At 46.9% G+C, this 25425-nt stretch overlaps 2 protein-coding genes across 6 annotated transcripts in view; both read left to right on the forward strand.

Moving 5' to 3' along the window:
• The window catches only part of EP400 (E1A binding protein p400), an 80489-nt gene extending 75383 nt beyond the window's left edge, over nucleotides 1-5106 (forward strand). The window contains exons 53-56 of the mRNA XM_081339109.1: nucleotides 1-149; nucleotides 925-1002; nucleotides 2043-2762; nucleotides 4838-5106. The exon at nucleotides 1-149 is cut by the window's left edge and continues 10 nt beyond it. Coding sequence (XP_081195235.1) covers nucleotides 1-149; nucleotides 925-1002; nucleotides 2043-2306 — 491 coding nt within the window. The 3' untranslated portion in view covers nucleotides 2307-2762; nucleotides 4838-5106. The remainder of the gene's footprint in view (nucleotides 150-924; nucleotides 1003-2042; nucleotides 2763-4837) is intronic.
• A 117-nt stretch (nucleotides 5107-5223) lies between these two features.
• NOC4L (nucleolar complex associated 4 homolog) lies at nucleotides 5224-24330 on the forward strand. 5 transcript variants are annotated; one of them, XR_014027920.1, is made up of 16 exons: nucleotides 5224-6581; nucleotides 8134-8254; nucleotides 9203-9309; nucleotides 10323-10424; nucleotides 12089-12238; nucleotides 14365-14464; nucleotides 14693-14727; nucleotides 15102-15152; nucleotides 15672-15783; nucleotides 16084-16144; nucleotides 16935-17045; nucleotides 19515-19723; nucleotides 19834-19919; nucleotides 20496-20578; nucleotides 21828-21941; nucleotides 24173-24330. XR_014027920.1 is itself a non-coding variant. In XM_081339139.1 (15 exons), the coding sequence occupies exons 1-15, from the start codon at nucleotides 6468-6470 to the stop codon at nucleotides 24287-24289; spliced, it is 1587 nt and encodes a 528-aa protein (XP_081195265.1). In that variant the 5' UTR covers nucleotides 5233-6467; the 3' UTR covers nucleotides 24290-24330. The 5 variants fall into 5 exon arrangements, 2 of the variants coding, with proteins under 2 accessions (XP_081195265.1, XP_081195266.1); XM_081339139.1 differs by lacking the exon at nucleotides 19834-19919 and having other exon boundaries at nucleotides 5233-6581; XM_081339140.1 differs by lacking the exon at nucleotides 19834-19919 and having other exon boundaries at nucleotides 5815-6581; nucleotides 19560-19723.
• The last annotated feature ends 1095 nt before the right edge of the window (nucleotides 24331-25425 follow it).

Consider the following 25425-nt stretch of genomic DNA (forward strand, 5'->3'; position numbering starts at 1 on the left):
AGCAGGTCACCGTCCAGACCCAGCCACCAGCATCCCAACAGCAGAAAGTCTACGCCGCCCAGCCAGCCATCAAAGCTCAGTTCCTACCAACGTCGATTTCTCAGCCCCAGAAGACGGGGGGCACGCAGCAGGTCCAGACCCAAATACAGGTAATGAAACCTCCCCCCCTCCCTCTCTCCCCCTCCATTTCATTTCATTCCTTGGGAAGCGAGCAGCAATCCCTGGAAATCGGCTGCTGGGACTCGCCTCTGCTTCCTCAACGTTTCCGTCCCCCCCCTTACCCCACCCCACAAGCGTGTCCAGGCAGTCTTCGACTCGACCGTAATTCAGCTTTCAATTACGGCTGTTACAAGTTCTGAGGGTCGCCAAGCCGGTCATCGTGTGAAAATGCCCAATTTTTAGGACTTTTTTTTTCCCCTTGCGGCAGTTGCAAAGTGAATGCTGCCGTCGTTTTGCCAACCCCATTAATTTGCCACGTAGGATTTATTTATTTATTTATTTATTTATTTAAAAAAATTGGAAACCAGAATTAAATACCACCTACCAAATGAAAGTCATAATTGAGGTCGGGTGATTGCAGGACTCTGCCAACCGCCATAAAGATGGGCCAGTTGCTAAGCGCCCAAAATGTGGCTCTTTTTTGGGGAGGGAGGGCGACCGTTAGAACTTCAAATCTGGGTCATAAGTCCCTTTTTCGGGATCCGCTTTAACTTTGAACGGTCACTAAACGACCAGTCATAAGTCGGGGACTACCTGTAAGAACCCACAGGCCAGGTCTGCACATAAAGGTGTCTAGTCTTTGACTGTAATAAACCTTGGCTTGGCTTGACTTGACTTGACTTGATGGAAGACAACCTGCTGCACCTTGTTGAATTGTGCACCCTCCAACCCAACCCCCACCCACTCAATATCTTGCTCTTAAAGGTTGCCAAGATCCCACAGGTGGTCTCCCAACAAGCAACGGTGGCTAATATCCAGCAGATGGTTTCGGTTTCCCAACAGGTAAGTGTTTTCTTGAACCTGTTGGCACTTCCAGGGATGCCCACCTGGAAGTGGCTTCCCCCCGGAAGGCAGCTGGGTCTCGAAGCTTAGTGTAGTTGTGTGGTCTCAACTTGTCAGAAAGGTGTTCAAATTGGCCCGCTTGGGACCAGCTGCTCCAGGCAAATCTTTATTTTCATCTGATCCACCGTGGGTGGGAATCTTGTAGTCCTCCAGAGGTTGCTTTGAAGCAACTCCTAGTTGACCATCCAGGCGAAACGCTGTCCGTGGTGCTGGTAGGCCTGCAGGATGACTGGTGGGCTGTCCTTTGCCAAGCCATCTTCAACACCTAATGAAAATCAGAGAAGGTAGAGAGAGGGGGGCTTGAGGTTTGCAAAAAGAGGAGACAAAAGGCCAGTCCGCTGGGATTTATTTTTTGTGTGTGTGAAAGGCCTAGCAGATCCAACCTAGAACCAAGGAGAAATGTCCTGACAGTGAGAACAATTCACCACTGCCTTCGGAAGTTGTGGGTGCTCCAACAACTGGAGGTTTTCAAGAAGAGGCTGAACAACTACCTGTCTGGGGTGTTATAAGGTCTCCTGCTTAAGCAGGGGGTTGGACTAGAAGACCTCCAAGGTCCCTTCCAGCTCTGCCATTCATGAAAATCAAGCCTCTCTTCCTCAAGAATGCACAACTTTTTATTTTATTTTTATTTTAATCCCATTTATATCCCGCCCTTCTCCGAAGACTCAGGGCGGCTTACAATCTAAGAAGCACAAATCAAATGTGCTTAGCAATAGCCTTCATTCTATGTATATGCCTGCTTATTAGGGCTTTCAGCCCCCCCCCCCCCAAGCGGCATTATTACAAAGTCAGCTTATTGCCCCCAACAATCTGGGTCCTCATTTTACCTACCTCGGAAGGATGGAAGGCTGAGTCAACTGTACGCCACAGCGGCCTTGCTGCAACCGAAACACACCGCAAATGTCTCTCTCTCTCTCTCTTAGCTTGTTAGTCAGCATCCACCTGCCTTCCCTCACTTCTCTTTGCTCTCCCCCCACCAGGTTCAGGCTCAGCCCCAAACGGTCACCTTGTCCCAGACCACAGCGGGACAACACCAAGTGCAGGTCATCCCGGCCACCACTGCCACGGCTCAGGTCGTCCCCCAGAAACTCCTCCAACAGCAAGTGGTCACCACGGCCTCCCCCCAGATCCAAGCCTCGGTCGTGCCTGCCCAGGCCCCCGCCCCGTCCGACGGGCAGAGCCAGCAAGCGAAAGTGCAGATGAGAGCACCCGTCCGATTAAAGGCTCCGAGCAAGCCCAGCTGAGCTCTCCAGGTGGTCTCCCATCCCCGCCAATGGCAGGCCGGGGCTTCTCTCCCGCGAAAAACCTCCGCTCCTCGTCTGCGCCGGGAAGGGCCGTTTTCCCTGCTCTCCTCCTAGACGCCTCCCGCTTCCCGGAGAGATTGCGTGGCTTCGAACCCGACTCCCGAGGAAACGCCGTTCCGTCGAACTCTCCGTTAGCCCGACCGCTCGCCAACTCTCACTGCCCCTCTTGATGGAAACCACAAAGTTGCTTCTCCGGTGTCGGCGGCAACACCTCTTCGTGTCCTCGTCCCTGTCCGGAAGGGAAATTTTTTTTTTTTTTTTTTTAGCCTCGTAGGGTGCAAAGCCGGGACAATGTCCAGGCTGGCCTTGTCCGAGGGGGGAGGGGGGAGCACAGGAAGGTTTGTCCGAAGCTCCCCCCCCTTTCACTCCGTTGAGCCAAGAAAATGTGAAGATTTTGTAAGTATCTGTAATTATGCACCATAGTAAAGTTTCCATTTTCAGGGGGTGAGCCTTTTTTTTTTAAAAAAACGAACAAACATTAAATTGTGACAGGTTGGTTTGTGTGTGCGTGTGTGGGTGGGGGGGGAGGCGTTTTGCTTACTGTTTTGCTCACTGGGTCTTTGTGTTTGTGCGTGCGTGTGTGTGTGTGCGTGCGTTTTTTTTTCCTCTCTTCCTTTTGTAGAGAGCTTCTGCTTCCCTTTTTCACGGTTTCAGATATTAAATGTACTAGAGACGTGGTTGGTTGGTTGGTTGGGCTTTTATTTTCCCCCTTTAAGGTATTAATATTATGTGAGAGTAACTGTCTATTTGATTGTAGTCCACCATTCTCAGCCCCTTCTTTTTTTTTCCATTGGTGAAAAGGAAAAAAAAATGTGTTCCATTGCGCATCCGATGTTCTTTTTTCTGGGTTTCGGTGGGGCTTCCGTGCTGAAGGAAATTTAACTTGGGGAAAAAAACTTTCCAGCGTTGGTTTTGGCTAGTCTCGTTCAGCTATATTTCCGTTGCAGAGGGGTAGAGGAGAGACATTCGGGTAAATTATTGTTTTTTTTCTTTTTTGTTAAGAGAGAAAATCAGCACCAAAATTTTAGACCTTCAGTTGTTTGAAACAACTTCTTCTTCTTCTTCTTCTTCTTCTTCTTCTTCTTCTTCTTCTTCTTCTTCTTCTTCTTCTTCTTCTTCTTCTTCTTCTTCTTCTTCTTCTTCTTCTTCTTCTTCTTCTTCTTCTTCTTCTTCCTCCTCCTCCTCCTCCTCCTCCTCCTCCTCCTCCGATTTATTGTAGCTAAAATGGTGGCAAAGTGGCACTTATGCCAAGCTGTCCTACCTCCAGATGTTCCCAATTTGAGGTCAACTGGTGGCCCCAAAACTTCGGCATCTCTGCTCTTGTGAACAGGCACAATTTCTTACTCATTGTTACTGCTTTTTTGCTCTTCTAGTGCCATATCCTTTCTATTTGGAGCCTCTGGGTTGTTTTTTGTTTTTAAAATTATATATATATATATATATATATATATATATATATATATATATATATATATATATATATATATATATATATATATATATATATATATATATATATATATATATATATATATATATAACTTTCTACGTGAAAGAAGCTAGACGTTGTTGAAGTTCTCTTCCCACAAAAACCTATTTCCTACAATAGACTTGTATTTTATCAGCTAGTCTCTGAGAAGGAGCGGTTAGGGCAGGGGTGGGCAACCTTGGCTCTTTTATGACTCGTGCACTTCAACTCCCAGAATTCTCTGCTGACTCAGGAATTCTGGGAGTTTAAGTCCACGAGTCATAAAAGAGCCAAGGTTGCCGACCCCTGGGTTAGGGAGTGATAGAGGAGTTCATTTGAAAATCAAGATTTTGTTTTTTTTCCGGGAGCCTTTTGGCCCTGAGTAACCTACAAGATGGGGATCTTGGCAAATTAAGGTCCCCACATTAAAGTATCTTGTCACTCTCCTTCCCACTTCCCGTGCAAATCTACAAGTCAAACTGATTTTGCTCCCAAGGATGCTAAACTATTATGTGTGCACAAGGCTGTAGGCTATACATCCCTGTTCCTTAACCTCAGCAACTTTTTTAAGAGGGGTGGGCTTCAACTTCCAGAATTTCCCAGCCAGGTGGCTGGGGAATTCTGGGAGTCGAAGTCCACCCTGCTTAAAGTCGCTGAAGTTAAAAGAACAGGGCTGTAAATGAACTCTGTATGCATAAAATAACATCACCAATTTTAATGCCACTCTCCTGGTTGTGAGTATGTCAAGAAGCCGTGTCTGATTTCCGCGGGAAAAATATCCAATTTAGATGGTTCCACATTTCTGATACCCCCCCTCCTGTTCCTTACTTTCTTCCCTTGGCAAACCGACTTGTAAATACCTTTATGAACATAAAAATAATTTGTACTTGACTGTAGGATTGGAAGGATTTGTGTTGTATCTTACCTGAAAGTGTAATAAAAGTGTACATTTTTATAACATTCTTGTAATTGTGGTTACCTAATGTGTGTTTTGTCTCCTCAGGCCTTCCGCACTGACATTTAGGGAGATGCAGCCTTAAGTTTTGAAAGTTTTTTTTTTTTTAAATCAGCAATGCCAATCAAAACAGGTCTGTCCTCGCCACCCGATCGTCCACCCGATCTAAAATTTTTCCAACTGTGTTGAAACTTTGCTAGCTTTGCACAGTTTAAAAAAACAAACAACTAAGCGCTCCCAACTGGATATTCCCAGATTTCCCCCGTCAGCTTTGAAGGATGTTTAAAGAGAAGAAAATTAAAAAATACACGTTTCGCTGTCTCTGTTCCAGTTTGATTTGTATTCGTTCTTATTATTGTTCTTAAAAAGTTTTAATAATATATATGGTATTGTGGGGGTGGGGTGGGGGAGACCAGGGGGAGAAATAAGCGATGCTTCTTTAGAAGTACTCTCTTTGCTAGATTGCCAACCCAGCACTTCCCAGATGTAAAGCCACACCTGGAACACCGCATCCAGTTTTGGTCCCCACGTTACAAAAAGGATGTTGAGACTCTAGGGAAAAAGTGCAAAGAAGAGCTACTAAGGTGATCCAAGGCCTGGTGACCAAAACATATGAAGAACGGCGGCAGGACTTGGCTTTGGCTAGTCTAGAGAAAAGAAGAAATAGGGGTGACATGATAGCAGTGCTCCAGTATTTGTGGGGCTGCCACAAAGAAGAGGGGGTCATGTTATTCACCAAAGCACCAGAGGGAAGGATGAGAAACAATGGTTGGAAGCTGACCAAGGAGAGAAGCAACCTGGAATTAAGGAGAAACTTCCTAACAGTGAGGACAATGAACCAGTGGAACTCCTTGCCTCCAGAAATCGCGGGCGCTCCATCACTGGAGGTTTTTAAGAAGAGACTAGACCAGGGGTAGGCAACCTCGGCTCTTTTAGGACTCGTGGACTTCAACTCCCAGAATTCCTGAGTCAGCAGAGCTGACTCAGGAATTCTGGGAGTTGAAGTCCATGAGTCCTAAAAGAGCCGAGGTTGCCTACCCCTGGACTAGACAGTCGCTTGTCTCCATTTCATTTCATTTCATTTGATTAAATTTATATGCCGCCCTTCTCCCTGAGGACTCAGGGCGGCTCACAACAATAACAATTTTTAAAAAAAAACCATAAAGAGTAAAAAAATTAAAAAAGAATGAAACAATAAATGCAAAATTTTTTTTAAATTTTAAATTTACTGTACAGAGACCTTTTAATTTTTGTTGTTGCTAGCCGCCCCGAGTCCCTCGGGAGATAGGGGGGGGGGATATAAGTCCCATTAATAAAGAAATAAATAAAATTACAAGACGACGTAACCCAATTCAAAAGCCTAATTACAAATCCTAGTCGGTCCAGGCCCCGCTTGTTGGAGCAACCAGGTCTTCAGGTCCCGGCGGAAGGTCTCAAACTGGTTCTCCTGCTTGAGCAAGCGGGCTGGACTAGAAGACCTCCCAAGGTCCCTTCCAGCTCTTCTGCTCCTGCCGCATTCCCACGCCTCCGCTCGGGGCTTTTCCCCACCCCGCAAGAGGCGGGCAAGGCACTCGCCCCGAGGCGGAGCGCCGGCTTGCAACGCGGCGCCTGGCCGGCCTTCCTTCCTTCCTTCCTTCCGCGCACGTGGGCAGCCCGCGGCGGGAGTCCGAGCTGGGCCATGGCGGAGGCTGAGCTCCGAGAAGCCGAAGCCCGGCTGGCCGCCTGCTTGGAAGAGACGCTGGGCAGCCGCCTCTGCGCCAACCGCCTCTTCGAGATCCTGGAGCTTTTGCAGGTGGGCGCAAAGCAGCGCGGCGGGGGGCGCCATGGTCTCGGCCCCTCGGGGAGGGCTCTGTGTGTTTGTGTGTGTGTGTTTGTGTGTGTGTGTGTGTGTGTGTGTGTGTAATGCAACAGCCTCGGCCTCTTGGAAGGGCTGTGTGTGTGTGTGTGTGTTTAATGCAACAGTCTCGGCCTCTTGGAAGGGCTGTGTGTGTGTGTGTGTGTGTGTTTAATGCAACAGCCTCGGCCTCTTGGAAGGGCTGTGTGTGTGTGTGTGTGTGTGTTTAATGCAACACTCGGCCTCTTGGAAGGGCTATGTGTGTGTGTGTGTTTAATGCAACAGCCTCGGCCTCTTGGAAGGGCTATGTGTGTGTGTGTGTTTAATGCAACAGCCTCGGCCTCTTGGAAGGGCTCTGTGTGTGTGTGTGTTTAATGCAACAGCCTCGGCCTCTTGGAAGGGCTCTGTGTGTGTGTGTTTGTGTGTGCGTTTAATGCAGCGGCCTCGGCCTCTTGGAAGGGCTATGTGTGTGTGTGTGTGTGTGTGTGTTTAATGCAACAGCCTCGTCCTCTTGGAAGGGCTGTGTGTGTGTGTGTGTGTTTAATGCAGCGGCCTCTGCCTCTTGGAAGGGCTGTGTGTGTGTGTGTGTGTTTAATGCAACAGTCTCGGCCTCTTGGAAGGGCTGTGTGTGTGTGTGTGTGTTTAATGCAACAGCCTCGGCCTCTTGGAAGGGCTGTGTGTGTGTGTGTGTGTGTTTAATGCAACAGCCTCGTCCTCTTGGAAGGGCTGTGTGTGTGTGTTTAGCCTCGTCCTCTTGGAAGGGCTGTGTGTGTGTGTGTGTGTTTAATGCAGCGGCCTCTGCCTCTTGGAAGGGCTGTGTGTGTGTGTGTGTGTGTTTAATGCAACAGTCTCGGCCTCTTGGAAGGGCTGTGTGTGTGTGTGTTTAATGCAACAGCCTCGGCCTCTTGGAAGGGCTGTGTGTGTGTGTGTGTGTGTGTGTTTAATGCAACAGCCTCGGCCTCTTGGAAGAGCTGTGTGTGTGTGTGTGTGTTTAATGCAACAGCCTCGGCCTCTTGGAAGGGCTGTGTGTGTGTGTTTAGCCTCGTCCTCTTGGAAGGGCTGTGTGTGTGTGTGTGTGTGTGTGTGTGTGTGTGTGTGTGTGTTTAATGCAGCGGCCTCTGCCTCTTGGAAGGGCTGTGTGTGTGTGTGTGTGTGTTTAATGCAACAGTCTCGGCCTCTTGGAAGGGCTGTGTGTGTGTGTGTGTGTGTGTTTAATGCAGCGGCCTCGGCCTCTTGGAAGGGCTATGTGTGTGTGTGTGTGTGTGTGTGTGTGTATTTAATGCAACAGCCTCAGCCTCTTGGAAGGGCTCTGTGCGTGTGTGGAAATTGCACGCTGCTCCTGAGCATGCGCCGAGTGGCTGCAGCCAAGCCTCCTTTCTTGCTCATCAGGATGATGCAGCTGCTTTCAACAGCAACCCTCTTGTTTCCAAAGGGTTTCATGTAGCTGTCTTAATTGTGTGGTTTGCTCCCTCTCTTCCTTTCCCCAAATCCTGGTTTCTCCTACTCACAGGCCAAGGACAAGGAGATAATCGTGTGTGCCATCCGGACATGCAGCCGCCTCTTCGGAGCTTTACTCACACGGGGGGAGCTCTTTGTTGGCAAACTTCCCCCTGAGGAAGACTCTGTCCAAGGTAGGAGGAGGATGGCCTTGGGGGAAAGTAACAGTGGGTGTGGTAAACAGGACAGGACAGCAGAGCCACAGATTTAACTAAGGGTAGGGAACTCTGGACCGTTTCTGAGCGTGGGCAGAGTGCCTGTGGCTGAGCATCTTCTCTGATTCATCAGGAAGATGCAGCTGCTTTCAATGGAGTTTTTTTCCTGAAGTTTTCTTGTAGCATTCCTGTTTGGGATAGTTTTTAAGGCTGCGTATGTTTGAAACCTGATTTGGCAGAAGTTGCTTTGGACCTTGGGAGCACAGTCCCTCTGGGTTCATTAAAGCAGCTGGATCATTCTTCCTGGAGGGTTGTGGGTTTTTTTTTGCAACATTCCTTTTTGGGATAGTTTTTAAGGCTGTGGATGCTTCAAATCTTATTTGACAGGAGTACTTTGGACCTCAGGTATGCTCAGCCCTTCTGGGTTCTTTAAAGCAGCTGAATCATTTTTTCTTGAGGGGTTTTTTTTTTGAGCAACATTCCTTTTTTGAATAGTTTTTTAAGGCTCTGCATGCTTCAAATCTTATTTGACAGGAGTGCTTTGGATCTCATGTATGCTCAGCCCTTCTGGGTTCATTAAAGCAGCTGGGTCATTTTTTTCTTCCTGGAGTTTTCTTACGGTAGACATTTTGATGTAGTTTTTAAAGCTCTGCGTGCTTGAAACCTGATTTGGCAGAAGTTGCTTTGGACTTCAGGGGAGCACAGCCCTCTGGGTTCATTAAAGCAGCTGGATCTTTCTTTTTAAAGGTGTTGGTACAAGAGCTTTCCTGAATCTTACTCATTAAAATAATTTTGATTGCAATTTTCTGGGGCAACATTCATGGCTGGGTTTATACTGAGTATATATGCTTAGCCGATGACCTCACAACGATCGGCATAGGCAGCTTCTGTTCATTTTTCTCCGATCCATGCCTTTTTTTGTTTCAGGAAATTACAGCGCAGAAGAGAAATATAAAATGTGGATGAGACATCGCTACAACAGCTGTACCGCTTGCCTGGGGGAACTGATGGGGCATGAAGCTTTCCAGGTCAAAGTGAGTTTGCCAGAGTGATTGGCAGCTTTTCATTTGATGAATTTATTTGCAGAAAATAGTCTAGCAAAAGTAAAAAAAAAAGGATTTGTAAACAAATCATTTCTGTTTGCCCTTTCCACTTTAGGAACATGCTTAAAAAAAAAGGTCTAGGCTTCTTTCTCTCAAGATTTCCCCAAAGTGGAAAGCCAGCATGTCAGGGAAAACGACCTATTTTTTTTTGTTGTTGTTCCCCAATGGACATGCTAGCTTTCTACCTGCAGGGAAGTCATGCTTTTCATCTGGAGGAACATTTTGTAAATCTTCATCTGCCTTGCAGAAACCAAAGGAGCAAAATGAAGTGAAGAAGTTATAACCTCAAATGAAAAACATTCTAATTTTTTAGCACCAAACGCCAGAAATTCTGGGGTATGGTGCAGTTCGGCATAAGCTGCACTATTTCTTCCCTAGCAAATATTTATTTTACTTTACTCTGTCCAACTCTGTATTGAAAGGGTTCTCTGCCCCTGAAAAGCACAACTGTAGAAAGTCAACAGAGCAAAAAAATTATTTTGGCTTTTGCTGTAATCTCACCATTGTGTGTGTGTGTGTGTGTGTGTGTGTGTGTGTGTGTGTGTGTGTGTTTGTCCCAAATCAATCTTAAATCAATGAACTAATTCCCACATTGCATTAAACGAGTGTTTTTCAAACTTGGCCACTTGAAGAAGGGTGGAAATTCAACTCCCAGAATTCCCCAGCCCTCTTAAAGTAGCCAAGTTTGAAAAACACTGAACTTAGTGCACTGGGTCCTGATCGATTCCTGTTTAGCATCTTCTCCGCATTTAGCTAATTGACGCTTATTCTGTAAACCACAATGAAGCAGTGGCTTAGCGCCTCCCAGCTTTTTTAGCCCCCAAAGTGTTAAAAAGGCTGCAAGATTCTTGGAAGAATATTTGGGTGGGTGGGGGAATAAATGGATTTAATATTCAATATCTCTTTTGCTCTTCTGCTTTCTTACCTGTTTGTTTTGGCGGAAGGAAACTGCTCTTTGTACCTTGATGAAATTTGTTGAATTGGAAGCCAAACACCCTTTGGTCAAGAACGAATGGAGTTTTAATTTCCCCCGGGAACTTTTACAAGTAAGTTGTCTGAATTCTGAGACGGTCGTTTTGCATTTACCTGAAACATCCTGTTGTCCGAATTCGAACGTGCGACGACACAAAATTAATACAGGCCGTCCTCAACTTCACAACAGTTCGTTTAGGGACCGTTCAAAGTTGCGACGGCACTGAAAAATGTGACTTGTGACCATTTTTTCACACTTGCGACGGTTGTGGCATCCCCGTGGTCCAGTGATCAAAATTCAGATGCTTGGCAACTCATATTTATGACTCGTATTTATGATGGGATCATCTGATTTCCCCTTTTGCGACCTCCTGAGCAGCAAGGTCAATGGGAAACCAGCTTCATTTAACAACCGTGTTACTAATTTTAGCAACTGCGGCGATTCACTTAACAACTGCGGCAAGAAAAGTGGGGTAAAATTCACTTAACAGAAATTTTGGACTCAGTTGTGGTTGTAAGAAGCAATGGATGGAAACTAAACAAAGAGAGAAGCAACCTGGAGTTAAGGAGAAATTTCCTGAGAGTTAGAACAATTAACCAGTGGAACAACCTGCCTCCAGAAGCTGTGAATGCTCCAATACTGGAGGTTTTTAACAAGAGACTGGACAGCTATTTGTCTGAAATGGTATAGGGTTTCCTGCCTGAGCAGGGGGTTGGACTAGAAGGCCTCCAAGGTCCCTTCCAACTCTATTTTTGTCTACCTATCAAGTCCTTACCAAGGACTTGGGATAGGCAGATGTGGATGTTTGATGGTATTACAGATCTTGTCGCAGGATGGAAGCAGTTCCTAGTAAGGCCGCCTTTTGCAATTGACTAATGGTGAATTTGTCAATGCCGATGATGGTGTTCAAGTGGTGCTCCAGTTGTTTTGGGATTGCACCCAGGGCTCCTATTATATTGGTACCACCCTTGCTTGCCTTTGCCACAGTCGTTCTATTTCTATTTGTAGGTCTTTGTATTTTGTTATCTTCTCCAGTTCTTTCTCGTCTGTTCTGCTGTCTCCTGGCACTGCCACGTCCACTATCCAGACTTTTTTTTCATTATTATTATTGTTGTTGTTGTTGATCATCGTACAGTCAGCCAGATGTTCAGACTGGATTTGGCATTTTTGTCTACCTATCGTGTCCTTACCAGGACCTGGGATAGGCAGATGTGGATGTCGGATGGTGTTAAAGATCTCGTCGCAGGATGGAAGCAGTTCCTAGTAAGGCCGCCTTTTGCAATTGACTAATGGCGAATTTGTCAATGCCGATGATGGTGTTCAAGTGGTGCTCCAGTTGTTGTTGTTTTTATTATTATTGTTATTGTTATTATTATTATTATTATTATTATTATTATTATTATTATTATTAATTGTTATTATTATTATTATTATTATTAGTAGTAGTAGTAGTAGTATTCGAGGGCTGCCTGGCATACTTTTCTTGATGCAGCGTTTGGTTCCATTTCTTGTCCTCTGCCCTGTCTCTCTCCCCCCATTCAGAGAAAATTTGAGCAGATTTTGAGGATCCTAACGGGATGAACTGTCCCCAAATTCTTTGTTTATACTTCCCCCAAACGTTTTTTTTGGGGGGGGGCGGGGGGCGAGGTCCCACCTCTAGGAGAGAGAATTTAAATCTGCCAGGAAAGGTCTGAGGCTAATGCAAATGCGATCTCAATTCTCTCTGTTCCCTTTCAGGTGGTGGTGGAGGGTCTAATCCAGACGGATCAGAATTCCTCCCTCCTAATCTCGCGTTTCCAGGAATACATGGAACAGGACGATGTCCGGTTCTTTGTGATGAAGGCGGTGGCCGAAAACCTGGGCAACGTGATGACGAAGGCCAAACAGGTACCTTGACGTCCTTGCTGAGAGCGGAACTCTGCTTCATGTGTTTCTTTCTTGAGGGTCAGATTGGGCACCTCTTGGGGGGTCAATGCCACTGCAGCCAGTTCTGTGCTGTCTCCTAGGATTTCCTTGGCAGGAACACCATGGTTGAAGGCATGTAGAATATGCCTACTTAAAACGAAACCTCTGTTGCCATCTGACCCACCTCTTCCTCTCCATAAACTCCATTCCTGTCTAGCACGGATGATGTGACCTAGTTGGGTCTTGAAACGTCTGCAAGAAAACAACCAAGCTCAGAGAGCAACAAGGACCCCACTGTCCTCCTCCTCCTCCTCTTCCTCCCCCCCTCCTCTCTGCAAACCCTACTTCCTTCAAGCACTGATGATGTTCCCTGGTTGGGTAATGAAATGTCTGCAAGAAAACCACCAAGCTCAGAGAATACCAAGAACCCACAGTCCTTCTCCATGAACCCCACATTCCCTTCTAGCACTGATGACGTTACCTAGCTGGGTCATGAAAGGTCTGCAAGAAAACCACCAAGCTCAGAGGACACCAAGGACCACACAATCCTCCTCCTCCTCTTCATTATTATACTTCTCCATTATTATAAAACCTTTCTCCTATTAGTCCGCCTCCTCACCGCAAACCCAACTCCCTTCTAATACTGATGACGTTACCTAGTTGGGTAATGAAACATCTGTAGGAAAACAACCAAGGTCAGCGAGCACCAAGGACCACAAAATCCTCTTCCTCCATTATTATTAAAAAATACCTTTCTCCATTATTATGAAACCTTCTCCTCCTCTTCCATTCTTATGAGAAAAATATCCTTCTCGTTCTCTATTATTATGAAAACATCTCCTTCACTTTCTTTTCTTCCTGCTTCTCTATTGTTATATAAAAAAATCCTGTTCCTTCTCTTTCTCCATTGTTACGAAAACAACAACACCTCCTCCTCTTTTGGCAGTTCAAGAGGAGTTCTGTGCCTTTTTTATATAGTTACTTACTTCATTCTTGGTTGTTGTTAGTTGCGAAGTCGTGTCCGACCCATCGCGACCCCATGGACAACGTTCCTCCAGGCCTTCCTGTCCTCTACCATCTTCTGCAGTCTGTTTAGGCTCCCGACTCCTGCTTCAGTGACTCCATCCAGCCACCTCATTCTCTGTCGTCCACTTCTTCTATTGCCCTCAACCTTTCCCAGCATTAGGCTCTTCTCCACTGAGTCCTTCCTTCTCATTAGGTGGCCAAAGTCTTTTTGAGTTTCCACTTCAGGATCTGGCCTTCTAAAGAGCAGTCAGGGTTGATCTCCTCTAGGACTGACCGGTTTGATCGCCTTGCAGTCCAAGGAACTCGCAGGAGTCTTCTCCAGCACCATAGAATAGAATAGAATAGAATAGAATAGAATAGAATAGAATAGAATAGAATAGAATAGAATAGAATAGAATAGAATAGAATAGAATAGAATAGTTGTTAGCTGTGAAGTTGTGTCCGACCCATCGCGACCCCATGGACAACGTTCCTCCAGGCCTTCCTGTCCTCTACCATCTTCTGGAGTCCGTTTAGGTTCACGCCTACTGCTTCAGTGACTCCATCCAGCCACCTCATTCTCTGTCGTCCCCTTCTTCTCTTGCCCTCAACCTTTCCCAGCATTAGGCTCTTCTCCAGTGAGTCCTTCCTCCTCATTAGGTGGCCAAAGGATTTGAGTTTCAGCTTCAGGATCTGGCCTTCTAAAGAGCAGTCAGGGTTGATCTCCTCTAGGACTGACCGGTTTGATCGCCTTGCAGTCCAAGGGACTTGCAGGAGTCTTCTCCAGCACCAGAGTTCGAAGGCCTCAATTCTTTGGCGCTCAGCCATTCTTTAACTGTTTTAAAATAAAAGGAACAGAAAAAAGAAAGTTATAATAGGAGGAGGTGGTGACGGGACAAGTTTTTACTCCCCTGAGCTCCTTGCAGAAATGGCAAGATAAAAAGAATAATTTTCAGAATAGGACAGAATTGCATCATGAGGAATATTTTGTTTGCTTTTAGCGGCTGGGGGAGAGAGAAGAAGCACCCTGCGTTATATTTGGTTCTTGCCTCAAAGCATTTAAAGCGTCTGCAGTTTTATTGCCTTGTTTTTCCTTCCCACAGGAACCTTTTCAGATTTATCAAAATAATGCCTTCATTCTCCTTTCGTCCATCGTCATGCCGAGTGAGCAAAGCGAGATAAAAAAATTTCTGGTGGAACATGGTAAGTGAAACGTCCTGGTTTCTTGCATCTGTTTGTGATCTTGGCAGATGTGCCAAGAGTGGATTCAGCTTATTCATGGTTTAAGCAATCCCATCGGGTCCAAATTATCTAAATTATTAAAGCCTAAATTATTCCTAAACTTTGGGAGAAAATATTCCAAAGAGTTGCCTTGATTTTCCCAGCAGTTTTTGTTAAAAAAAAATTAGGTCTCTCTTTCTCTCTTGACAGCTAATCAGGAGGAGTGGAAAGTGTCCAAATTAAAGGTAGATCTTTTGTTTGAGCGAAATTATTCACTGTTGCTCTTTTGTTGACCTTGCTTAAGGCAAATCTTGAAGGTGGGCTTGTTGCATTTCTGGGGAAGGGGTGATGGGTGGTCCAGAAAATAAAAGACCAGCATATTACCAGGCTGTGTGAATTCAATTGCTGGGCCTGATGTGTGAACCAAGCTGATAGGAAAGTAGGAGGAAAAAAGAGATTTTTGAACAAAGCAGGAATGGCGTGATAGCCTTCTGAAACATCTCAAGAACTTGGAGGTATTTTGATGGACACGCTTGACTTTCCCATTTAAGCCTACAGGATGGCTCCTTCTGAAGGCTGCTTCACTTCTTTCTCCATAACTTTTTTCTTTTCTTTTCAGGAGCACAGACAGGCCTTTGAGAGGATGTGGCTTGGATTCCTGAAATACAAGGTGGGGGCGTTGAGGACCTCCAAGGTTGATTGCGGGGTTAACGTCACACTTGAATAATAATTTCACCCATCTAAGTCTGGCCCCAACTGCACCTTCATCAGGAGAGATTAGAATGTTTCTTAATGGAGGGAAGAGAGGGAAGGAAGGAAGGAAGGAAGGAAGGAAGGAAGGAAGGAAGGAAGGAAGGAAGGAAGGAAGGGAAGGAAGGAAAACGGGAACGAGAGGGAAGGAAAGAGGAAGGAAAACAAGGGAAGGGAAGGAAAGAAGGGAGGGAGGAGTAGGGAGTAGGAGAAGGGAGGGAGGGAGAGAGGAAGGAAGAAAAGAAGGAGGGAGGGAGAGAGAGGAAGAAAGGAAAATAGGGGGAAGGGAAGGAAGGTCCCAGCATTATTCAGCCTTTCCGTCAGACCACGTTTGAAAGAAAGGCAGTTGATTGTCCCATCCATCCCCCTTACCTAACATGGTCCACCTTTTCTCTCTCTCTCTCTCTCTCTCTCTCTCTCTCTCTCTCTCCCTGTGTAGCTACCTAGAAACCTCTACAAAAAAGTCTTGCTCATCCTACATGACTCCATCTTGCCCCACCTGAATGAGCCCACCCTCTTGATGGATTTCTTGACCGTGGCTTACGATGTGGGTGAGTGATGGTGCCCAGGACGTAGGGTTGACCTTGGGAGTTTAAGGAAGAAATGATGGAGCAGCAGAAGAAGACCCACCCCCACCCCCCCCGGCTCTCGAGAAAGGGTTGGTTCCAATCCGTCGGCATCTGGCTTCACATCTGGTGGCTCGGAATGTCATGGGTGCTTCTGCTGGCTCTCCCGATCAATAGCACTAGCTCTCTTTTTACTTGGCAGGTTTCCTGGGTGTTAGACTAGAGGACCTCCAGGGTCCCTTCTAGCTCTGTCCTTCTTGACCCTGCTTGACGCATCTCTTTCAGGTGGAGCCATCAGCCTTCTGGCCTTAAACGGACTGTTTGTTTTGATTCTCCAACATAATCTGTAAGTGCCTTAGCAAAGTCCTAGAAAAAAATTCCCTATTCTTCAGCCCAAGGTCTTAGTTCACCTACTCAACACATTACAGTTCTTTTTTAAACCAGCTTTGTCTGGCCAGGCGTCTTCCAGATGTTTGGGGACTGATTTCTAGCCAGCATGGCCTTTGTAAATTCACACATCTGGAAAGCATCTTATCAGAAACGGGGGGGGGGGGAACCTGGGTCAGGTTCTCCAGGGCTACTTTGCAAAACTAGTTAGGAGCTGTGATCCAGGCAGAGTTGGTTTTTTTTTGGTTTTTTAATTTCTAGACTCGAATGAAGCCAATATTTTATCGTGAGAGCTTGCCTCTTGATCGTGGCTTGGTTATTTAAATAGTTAATGGGCCCTGCAGCCTGAGAAAGAAGCTCAAACCCTGATCGAGCCTGCTAGCCACCTTCTCTTTTACTATCTTAACAAAGTTGTAAGGAGGTTTGAGAGTTTGTAAACTTGGCCTCTTTTGAGCTTCTGTTCTGAAAGTTGGGAAGCCTCTAGTGCAGGGGTCTTCAAACGTGGCCCTTTTATGAATTGCGGACTTCCAACTCCCAGAAATCCTCAGCCAGGGATGCTGGCTGAGGAATCCTGGGAGTTGAAGTCCACAAGTCATAAAAGGCACGCTGGCCGAGGAATTCTGGGAGTTGAAGTCCACAAGTCATAAAAGGGCCACATTTGAAGAACCCTGCTCTTTGGGGAATGTTGGAAAACAACATTCTTTTTAAGTCAATCTGTTGTTGGGATTTTATTTTTATTTTTTTGGTAGGGAGTATCCAGACTTCTACACAAAACTGTACAGTCTCCTGGACCCCTCCATCTTCCACGTAAAATGCCGCGCACGCTTCTTTCGTTTGTTGGATTCGTTCTTGTCTTCTTCGTAAGTCCAAGTCCGATGCTTCCCCAAGACCTGCTTTGTATTGTATTTCCCATCAGTATCCCATAATAACTTAGGGGTAGTGTCAGGACCCACCCCAATCCACGTCTTAGGAAAACAAAAACTCTTGGAGTCAGTTCTAGTCCAAAAGGAATTTTTACTAGGACATGCTTGGTTGTGGAAATACAAGACAGGACTTAGTATTGTTTTACAAATTGAAACTTTATAAAGGGTTCCCGGTTCAACCCCCTTCCCTCAACCCCATTTGGTCAGCCCCTCATCATTTTACTTCATGTCATCCCTTTTGTGGGGAAAAAGGAACTTTGAATCTTTATGGTTATGGCCTTCTTCCTTTACAGATTCAAATGGAGACACAGGCCAGATGCCTCCTTCCCTAACCCTCCCCTTTGTTCCCCCAGTTCAAAAGGTTTCCCTTGGTCTTTGAAATAACCTAAGGCAGGCTGAATCCACATCCGCTTCTCCTTCCTCGGGAGATGGCAGAATCCAGGGGGGGGGAAAATAATGTTTTAAACATACATTTATGAATGTGATATAAATGGATTCTGACAGGTAGAGTTTGTTTCCTTGTATGCATCTCCAACCCAACTCTTGAGGGGGAAAAAAAAACCCAAAGAATCAACGAGGCCAGCATTCTTCATTTTTGTCCTTGGTTAGCGACCGCATTTGAAACAGGCCCTTTGGCTGTTAAATGAAGCTAAGTCAAACTACGGCTGTGCTTACGATCTGACTTCCGTTTTCCTTTGCAGCCCTGCAAATGTCATCAGTGCAAGGGTTGGCCATAAATTTAATTTTTCGTTACCGCTGTAACTCCGGTCTAGACAGTCCCCAAACAAGGCAGTCGCTAAACGAGGACTAACTATAGCAGGGGTCCTCAACTGTGGCAACGTTAAGACTTGTGGACTTCAACTCCCAGAATTCCTCAGCCAGCCCTGGCTAAGGAATTCTGGGAGTTGAAGTCCACAAGTCTTAAAGTTGCAAGTCTTAAAAGTTGCCACAGTTGGAGACCCCTGAACTGTAGTGCATTTATTCATTCAGGACTGACCTCTTCTAAACAGGAAGGTGGTTTTTAAGGAACTTTATGCTAGCATCGTGGACTTGTGTGGGTTAGGGGGAAAGAGTAGCTTTATCTTAGTGCCCTTCTCTCTTCTGTTTGAGGGCTGCTTGGTGGTTTTCTTGCAGACGTTTCACGACCCAACTAGGTAACATCATCAGTGCTAGAAAGGAGTGGGGTTTGGTGGGAATGCTCTTGCTGGTTCCTTGAGATTAGGAGGTCGTTTGCTGTTAGCTTGTTTGTTTGTGTTGGTAGTTCCTTGATTGGGGAATTGCATCGGGGTATAAACAGAGCAAAACCCACTCCCTTCTAGCACTGATGATGTTGCCTAGTTGGGTCACGAAACGTCTGCAAGAAAACCACCCAGCTCAGAGGGCACCAAGGACCCCACAGTCCTTCCTTCCTCCCTCCCTCCCTTCCTCCCTCCCTCCCTCCCCTCCCCTCCCTCCCTCCCTCCATAAATTCCATTCCCTTCTAGCACTGATGATGTTCCCTTAGTTGGGTCATGAAACGTCTGCAAGAAAACCACCAAGCTCAGAGAGCACCAAGAACCCCACAGTCCTCCTCCTCCACCTCCTCCTCCTCCTCCTCCTCTCTGCTTATCTCCCTCCATTCTTGCACTGGGGATGTTCTCTAGTTGGGTCATGCAACTTCTGCAAGAAAAAAAAACAAGCTCAGAGAGCACCAAGGATGCCATAATTCTCCTCCTCCTCCTCCTGCTCCCTCCGTAAACCCCACTCCCTTCTAGCACTGATGATGTTGCCTAGTTGGGTCACGAAACGTCTGCAAGAAAACCACCCAGCTCAGAGAGCACCCAGGACCCCACAGTTCTCCTCCTCCTCCTCCCCCTTCTTCCCCTTCTCCTCTCTGCACACCCCACTCCCTTTAGCACTGATGATGTTGCCTAGTTGGGTCACGAAACGTCTGCAAGAAGAGCACCAAGGACCCCACAGTCCTCCTCCTCCTCCTCCCCCCCTTTTCCTCCTCTCACTCCTCCTTCACCTCCTCCTCTTCCTTCTCCCATTCTGCAAATCACACTCCCTTCTAGCACTGATGATGTTGCCTAGTTGGGTCATGAAACGTCTGCAAGAAAACCACCCAGCTCAGAGAGCACCAAGGACCCTACAGTTCTCCTCCTCCACCTCCTCCTCCTCTTTATAAAGCTGTCAGAGAAGGATATTGGATTATCTGAAAGCCGTCTGGCCAAAGTTTGATTTTGATCTTCTCTTTCCTTCCTCTCTCCTTCCCTCCCTCCCTCCCTCTTTCCTTCCCTCCTCCCTCATTTCCTTCCCTCTCTGCCAAGTCTTCTCTCACGGATGGCATCGCCTTGTTTGCTAATGAAATGTCTGCAAGAAAGCCACAAAGCAAGAGTGCCGAGGGCTGCACAGGTCAACGCTCAGCTCCCGATGTTCTCTTTCCGTGGCCTCTTCTCTCGCCTCCCACAGGCACTTGCCAGCGTATCTGGTGGCAGCCTTCGCCAAGCGCCTCTCCCGCCTGGCGCTCACCGCCCCCCCTGATGGTCTGCTGATTGTCATCCCTTTCATCTGTAACCTCTTGAGGCGGCATCCATCCTGCCTGGTGCTCATCCACAGGCCCAACGGCCCTGCAGGTCAGAACGACGCAGCTCAAAACGGGGGGCTGTGTTTTCACTCAGTCAGTTGAGGTTGACTCACTTTGAGAAGGGAAGGAAGGGTGAAACCTGCATGTTTGTACCCACAGCCTGGATTGTATCTCCTACAACAAGGGTGTCAAACTCAATTTCATGGAGGGCCGCATCAGCATTGCGGTTGCCCTCAGGGGGCCAGGTGGGTATGGCCAGGGTGGGCGTGGCCTACTGGGTGGGCGTGGCTAGAGTGCGTATGGCCTACTGGCTGGGCGTGGCCAGCTCTACATCGTTCGCATCAAGGGTGCCCATGGGGGGGCCTGGGCAGGAGTGGGACAGATCTGAGGGTCTGTGGCAGGAGGAGGGTCTCTGGGCCAGGGCCAAGGCAGTGGGGGCCGTTCCCTCACTGTTTCCAGGATGGCTTCGCGGGCCGCATGAAACCACTTCGCGGGCCGGATCCGGCCCCCGGGCCTTGTGTTTGACATGTCTGGCCTACAAAGATCTGGTGAAGACACTGGAGAATGTCCGGCTGGCTTCGCCCCAGATTTGCTTGCTCGCCACACAAGGCAACCCCCGCAAAGATCTTAGGGATGCCTTTCTATCCCAACCGTTGCCCACAATATGGGCTCAGCAAGAGGGTTTCCTGGGAAATCGGGATTTGAGGAGAAACATCTGCCGCCTCTTGGGATGGTGGAAGGCAAGCAGAAGTCCTTAGCAACCCCACAGCTACAAAGCTGTCCTTGGTGGCTTATTCTGGTTTTTTTTTAATCATCTTTAGAGATGCCGGAGGATCCTTACAAGATGGAGGAAAAAGACCCCTCGGAAAGCAGGGCTCTGGAGAGCTCCTTGTGGGAAATAAAAGTAGGTTTTTCATCTAAGAGGAACTTAAGGGCTTAGTGGAATTCTGACTTCATAAATCCGGGGGGGGGGGGGAGAGAGACAGATTGAGTGACCAACATCTGCACCAGCACAATGTGCCTTTAACAGTCACTTGATCCACCAAGAACACTCACCAACCACTAGTATTTAAGCAGAAAAACCCTACTCCTCCTTGCACTGATGTTGTTGCCTAGTTGGGTCATGAAAGGTCTGCAAGAAAACCACCAAGCTCAGAGAGCGCCAAGGACCCCACAGTCCTTCTCCTCTTCCTCCTCCACTCTGTAAACCCCATTCCCTTCTAGCACTGATGATGTTACCTAGTTGGGTCATGAAAGGTCTGCAAGAAAACCACCAAGCTCAAAGGACCCCACAGTCCTTCTCCTCTTCCTCTTCCACTCCGTAAACCCCATTCCCTTCTAGCACTGATGATGTTACCTAGTTGGGTCATGAAAGGTCTTCAAGAAAACCATCAAGCTCAGAGAGCACTAAGGACCCCACAGTCCTCCTCCTCTCTCTTCCCCTCCTCCTTCACTCTGCAAAACCTACTCCCTGCTAGCACTGATGATGTTCCCTAGTTGGGTTATGAAATGCCTGCAAGAAAACAATCAAGTTCGGAGAGCACCAAGGACCCCCACAGTCACTTGATCTGCCGTCTTTATTTCTATTTATGGGCTTTATAACCCACCCACCCCCCAAGACGAAGAGAGTTGGGTCGGTGGCTTCACACTCCAGTACTGAGTGTACACAGTACAGTAATGTCCCACAATTGGGAGAAGGATTTTGAAGCTTTTCATGGTGTGTGCTTTCCACAGAGTCTTGTCTCTGGTCAAGAAATTTGGTGTTTGGTGCACAGCAACGATGCCCAGGCTTTGTGATTCGGCAGCCCGACGGGGTGGGGGGGTGGGGTTTTGAGAGGGAGAACTGGGTTGGGCAAGCAGCGGGCCGGCACCCGGGTGCATTCCGCTCAACTAGCACACGTTGAGCTGCACACGTGGGTGATGACGCGCCAGCCCGCCACGCAAACAAGTCAAGCTGCGCACGGGTGGGTGCCCAGCACACCAATAAATAGGGGGGGGTCCCTGGTGTACAGCGCCTGCATTCCTAACGTTAAGGATGGTGAGAGCATGGAGAAGGGTATCTTGGTGACTCGGATGGAATGATAGCTATTTGTCAAGGCTGATTATATTCATGCACGCCCCCCCCCCCCCCCGTTTCTTTTTCTGTTCTCTAGACGCTGCAGAACCATTATCACCCTGACGTTGCCAAGGCTGCTGCTGAAATTAACCTGCCTCTCTCTGGGGTGGAACAGGATTTGTCCGAGATCCTAGAACTGACAGCCTTTGAGGTAATTATGTCCCTGTAGAGCATGTGGCTCAGTGGGTTAGGACGCTGAGCTTGTCGATCAGATGGTCGGCAGTTTGGCAGGTCGAATCCCGAGTGCCGCGTAACAGAGTGAGCACCTGTTACGCGTCCCAGCTTCTGCCAACCTAGCAGTTCGAAAGCACGTAAAAATGCAAGTAGAAAAATAGGGACCACTCCGGTGGGAAGGTAACAGCGTTCCGTGCGCCTTTGGCGTCTAGTCATGCTGGCCACATGACCACGGAGACGTCCTCGGACAAGCGCTGGCTCTTCGGCTTTGAAACGGAGATGAGCACCGGCCCCTAGAGTCGTAAACGACTAGCACGCATGTGCGGGGGAACCTTTACCTTTACTTTTTAAAGCATGAGGACAAGCCCTCTCCCCTTTGGAGCCCTCTCCCATTGAGTGGCCCAACAGGCTGTCATTACCAGCAGTAGCCGTGCTGGCTGGAGAACTCATGGGAGCTGAAGTTGCGAGTTTCTAGAATTGATGGCCTTTGAGGTGGGGCTTGCCCACATATGCGTGGTCCATCTGAATAGCAATAACGCTTAGCCTGTTATACCGCTGCACGGGGCTTTACAGCCCTCTCTTAAGCGGTTTAGACTCAGCCTTTTGCCCCCCCCCCAACAATCCGGGTCCTCCTTTTACCGACCTCGGAAGGCTGAGTCAACCCTGAGCCGGTCAGGATCGAACTCCAGGCTGTGGGAAGTGAGTTAGCCTGCAATGCTGCATTCTAGCCATTGTGCTGGAGGGGAGGGGAAAGAAGGAAGGAAAGGAAAAGAAAGGAAGAAAAAGGAAGAAAGAAAGAAAGAAGGAAGGAAGGAAGGAAGGAAGGAAGGAAGGAAGGAAGAAAGAAAAAGAAAGAAAGAAAGAAAGAAAGAAAGAAAGAAAGAAAGAAAGAAAGAAAGAAGAAAGAAAAAGAAAAAAAGAAAATAACAATAATAACAATAATAACAATAACAATAGCACTTGGACTTACATGCTGCTTCACAGCGCAGAGTCGGCATTTTGCCCCCAACAATCTGGGTCCTCCTTTTACTGACCTCGGAAGGCTGATTCAACCCCGAGCTGGTCAGGATTGAACTCCAGGCTGTGGGCAGTGAGTTAGCCTGCCCTCAGTCCCCAGAAAAGACCTTGCACGCTGAGTCCCTGTTCAGATATTTGACTCGGCATCCTAGAGTTTTTAACAGGGCTGGCTGGGGAATTCTGGGAGTTGGGAGTCTGAGCCTCTGAAGTCCAGGTAAAGAAAGGAAGGCTGGTGGCCTACAAGCAGCTGATAATGGCTTCTTTACGTTACTCTTGGGAAAACGTGGGAAACCTGTGACCATCGAAGTGGTCTTGAATGACAGCTGGCTTTTGGGTGGGAAGGGGTTAGGCGTCGCATTCCAGCAACACAGGTAGCCCCCAACTTAACAACCATCATTGAGCCCCAAATTAAGGAAGACCATTGCAAAGGGAGTTTTGCCCCATTTTACGACGGTTGTTAAGTGAATCGCTGCCGTTGTTAAATTAGTAACACGGCTGTTCATTGAATCTGGCTTTCTCCCCCCCCCCCATATGATTTTGCTTATCAGAAGGTCGTAAAAGGGGATCACAGGACCCCGGGGCACTGCGACCGTCATAAATGTGAGTCAGTTGGCAAGCATCCGAATGTTGATCCCGTGTCCACGGGGATGCTGCAATGGTCATAAGTATGAAAAAACAGTCGCAAGTCAGCCTCAAACGGTGACTTGTTAAGATTCACTTAACAGGTCTGTGGCCATCTTGATAACTGAAGGGATTCCCTTAGCAACCGTAGCGAGGAAGGTCGTAAAATGGAGCAAAACTCACTTAACAACCGTCGACCAACCATATTGGAAGAGTTCCATGCTCGTAACCTAATCTGGATCCAATCCAGCGCTGGCTTTGCAGAACTCTTGGCGATAACCTCGTCAAGTAGCAAACCCTTAAAAGCAAATTAGGAAATCCATGTTGGTTTCTCTTGATAATTTTTTTTTTTTGGTCATTCCTCCGTGGCTACAACGGCAGCCAGTTGGTGCTGCTTTTTCTCAAATGCACTCTGGGAAAAATGTCAAACACGGCCAAGCTGGTATTGATCGTGGGAGAAAAACAACAACAAAAAAAAACCTGAGCCGTAAAGAGCAAGTCAACGTGGAAAATAAATCAATTTTTTTCCCTTCTCTCCGTCCCTCCCTCCTTCTCTCCCCACCCCCAAAGATGTTTGATAAGGATATTAAGAAAGAATCCACAGACGTTCCGTTGGAATATCGGCAAGCCCGAGGCCTTTTTGGGAAAAAAGACGATCTCTTTGCAGAATATTTTTCCCTGCAGTGACTGTGGGGGTAACAGAATGCAATAAATACCTTCTTCTTCTTCTTCTTTAAATTTAAAATATTAGGCACTGCAATCCTTGGTGATATACGATTGGGGCTACTTGTTCCTTCGCTGTTGAGAAATGGTTCCGATTTGTTGTGAATTTCAACATTGGCCAGCAGAGGGCAGCAAGAGTTGCCGGAAGTTTTAAGGGCTGACTGATGAAAACTAATAAGTTTGAAATGCATATCAGTCTCCCTTAATTCTTTGTTAGCAATTTAAAAAATTTACACAAATATGAGCTGTCACCGATGGCCTTCAGGTTAGGCTGACACAGGAAATAAAGATTTGTCCCATGTTTGGGGCCTAGCAAGGTAATCTAAAATAGTTAACAAGCATTTGACACATATCTCCCCTTGCTTCTCAGCTAACAAAGTGAGAGAGATCCTGTGGCTTAGAGGTGAAAACAACTGCCTAATGTGCAATCAGCCCAGGTTCGAATCTCAGAAGGGTATGGCTGACTGATGAAAACTAATAAGTTTGAAATGCATATCAGTCTCCCTTAATTCTTTGTTAGCAATTTAAAAAATTTACACAAATATGAGCTGTCACCGGTGTGACTACTGCCTGTCGATGGCCTTCAGGTTAGGCTGACACAGGAAATAAAGATTTGTCCCATGTTTGGGGCCTAGCAAGGTAATCTAAAATAGTTAACAAGCATTATATATATATATATAGATAGATAGATAGATAGATAGATAGATAGATAGATAGATAGATAGATAGATAGATAGATGATAGATAGATAACATATATATATACATATATATATATATATATATATATATATATATATATATATATATATATATATATATATATATATATATATGGATAACATATATATATATATATATGGATAATGGCAAGACGGGCAATGACCAGGTAGTCCTCAATTTGCGACCTTGAGCCCCAAATTTACATTGTTAAGAGAGACCGGTGTTAAGTGAATTTGGCCCCATTGGACAACCTTTTTTGCCACACTTGTTAAGCGAATCGCTGCAAGGTGTTAAGGTAGTAACACGGTTGTTAAGTGAATCTGGCTGCTCGGTTGACTTTGCAAGAGGGGCATCACATGACCCCGGGGATGCTGCAAC

Source organism: Vipera berus, assembly GCF_964194415.1.
Source record: "Vipera berus genome assembly, chromosome: 14".
NCBI lineage: Eukaryota > Metazoa > Chordata > Lepidosauria > Squamata > Viperidae > Vipera > Vipera berus.

What these genes read in the sequence shown, in the direction of transcription:
- NOC4L (XM_081339139.1), top strand. Translation starts at nt 6,468, where the DNA reads ATGGCGGAGGCTGAGCTCCGAGAAGCCGAAGCCCGGCTGGCCGCCTGC. An exon ending in TGATGACGAAGGCCAAACAG is followed by an intron (nt 12,239 to 14,364) that starts GTACCTTGACGT and finishes TCCTTCCCACAG; the next exon opens with GAACCTTTTCAGATTTATCA. An exon ending in AAAATTTCTGGTGGAACATG is followed by an intron (nt 14,465 to 14,692) that starts GTAAGTGAAACG and finishes CTCTCTTGACAG; the next exon opens with CTAATCAGGAGGAGTGGAAA.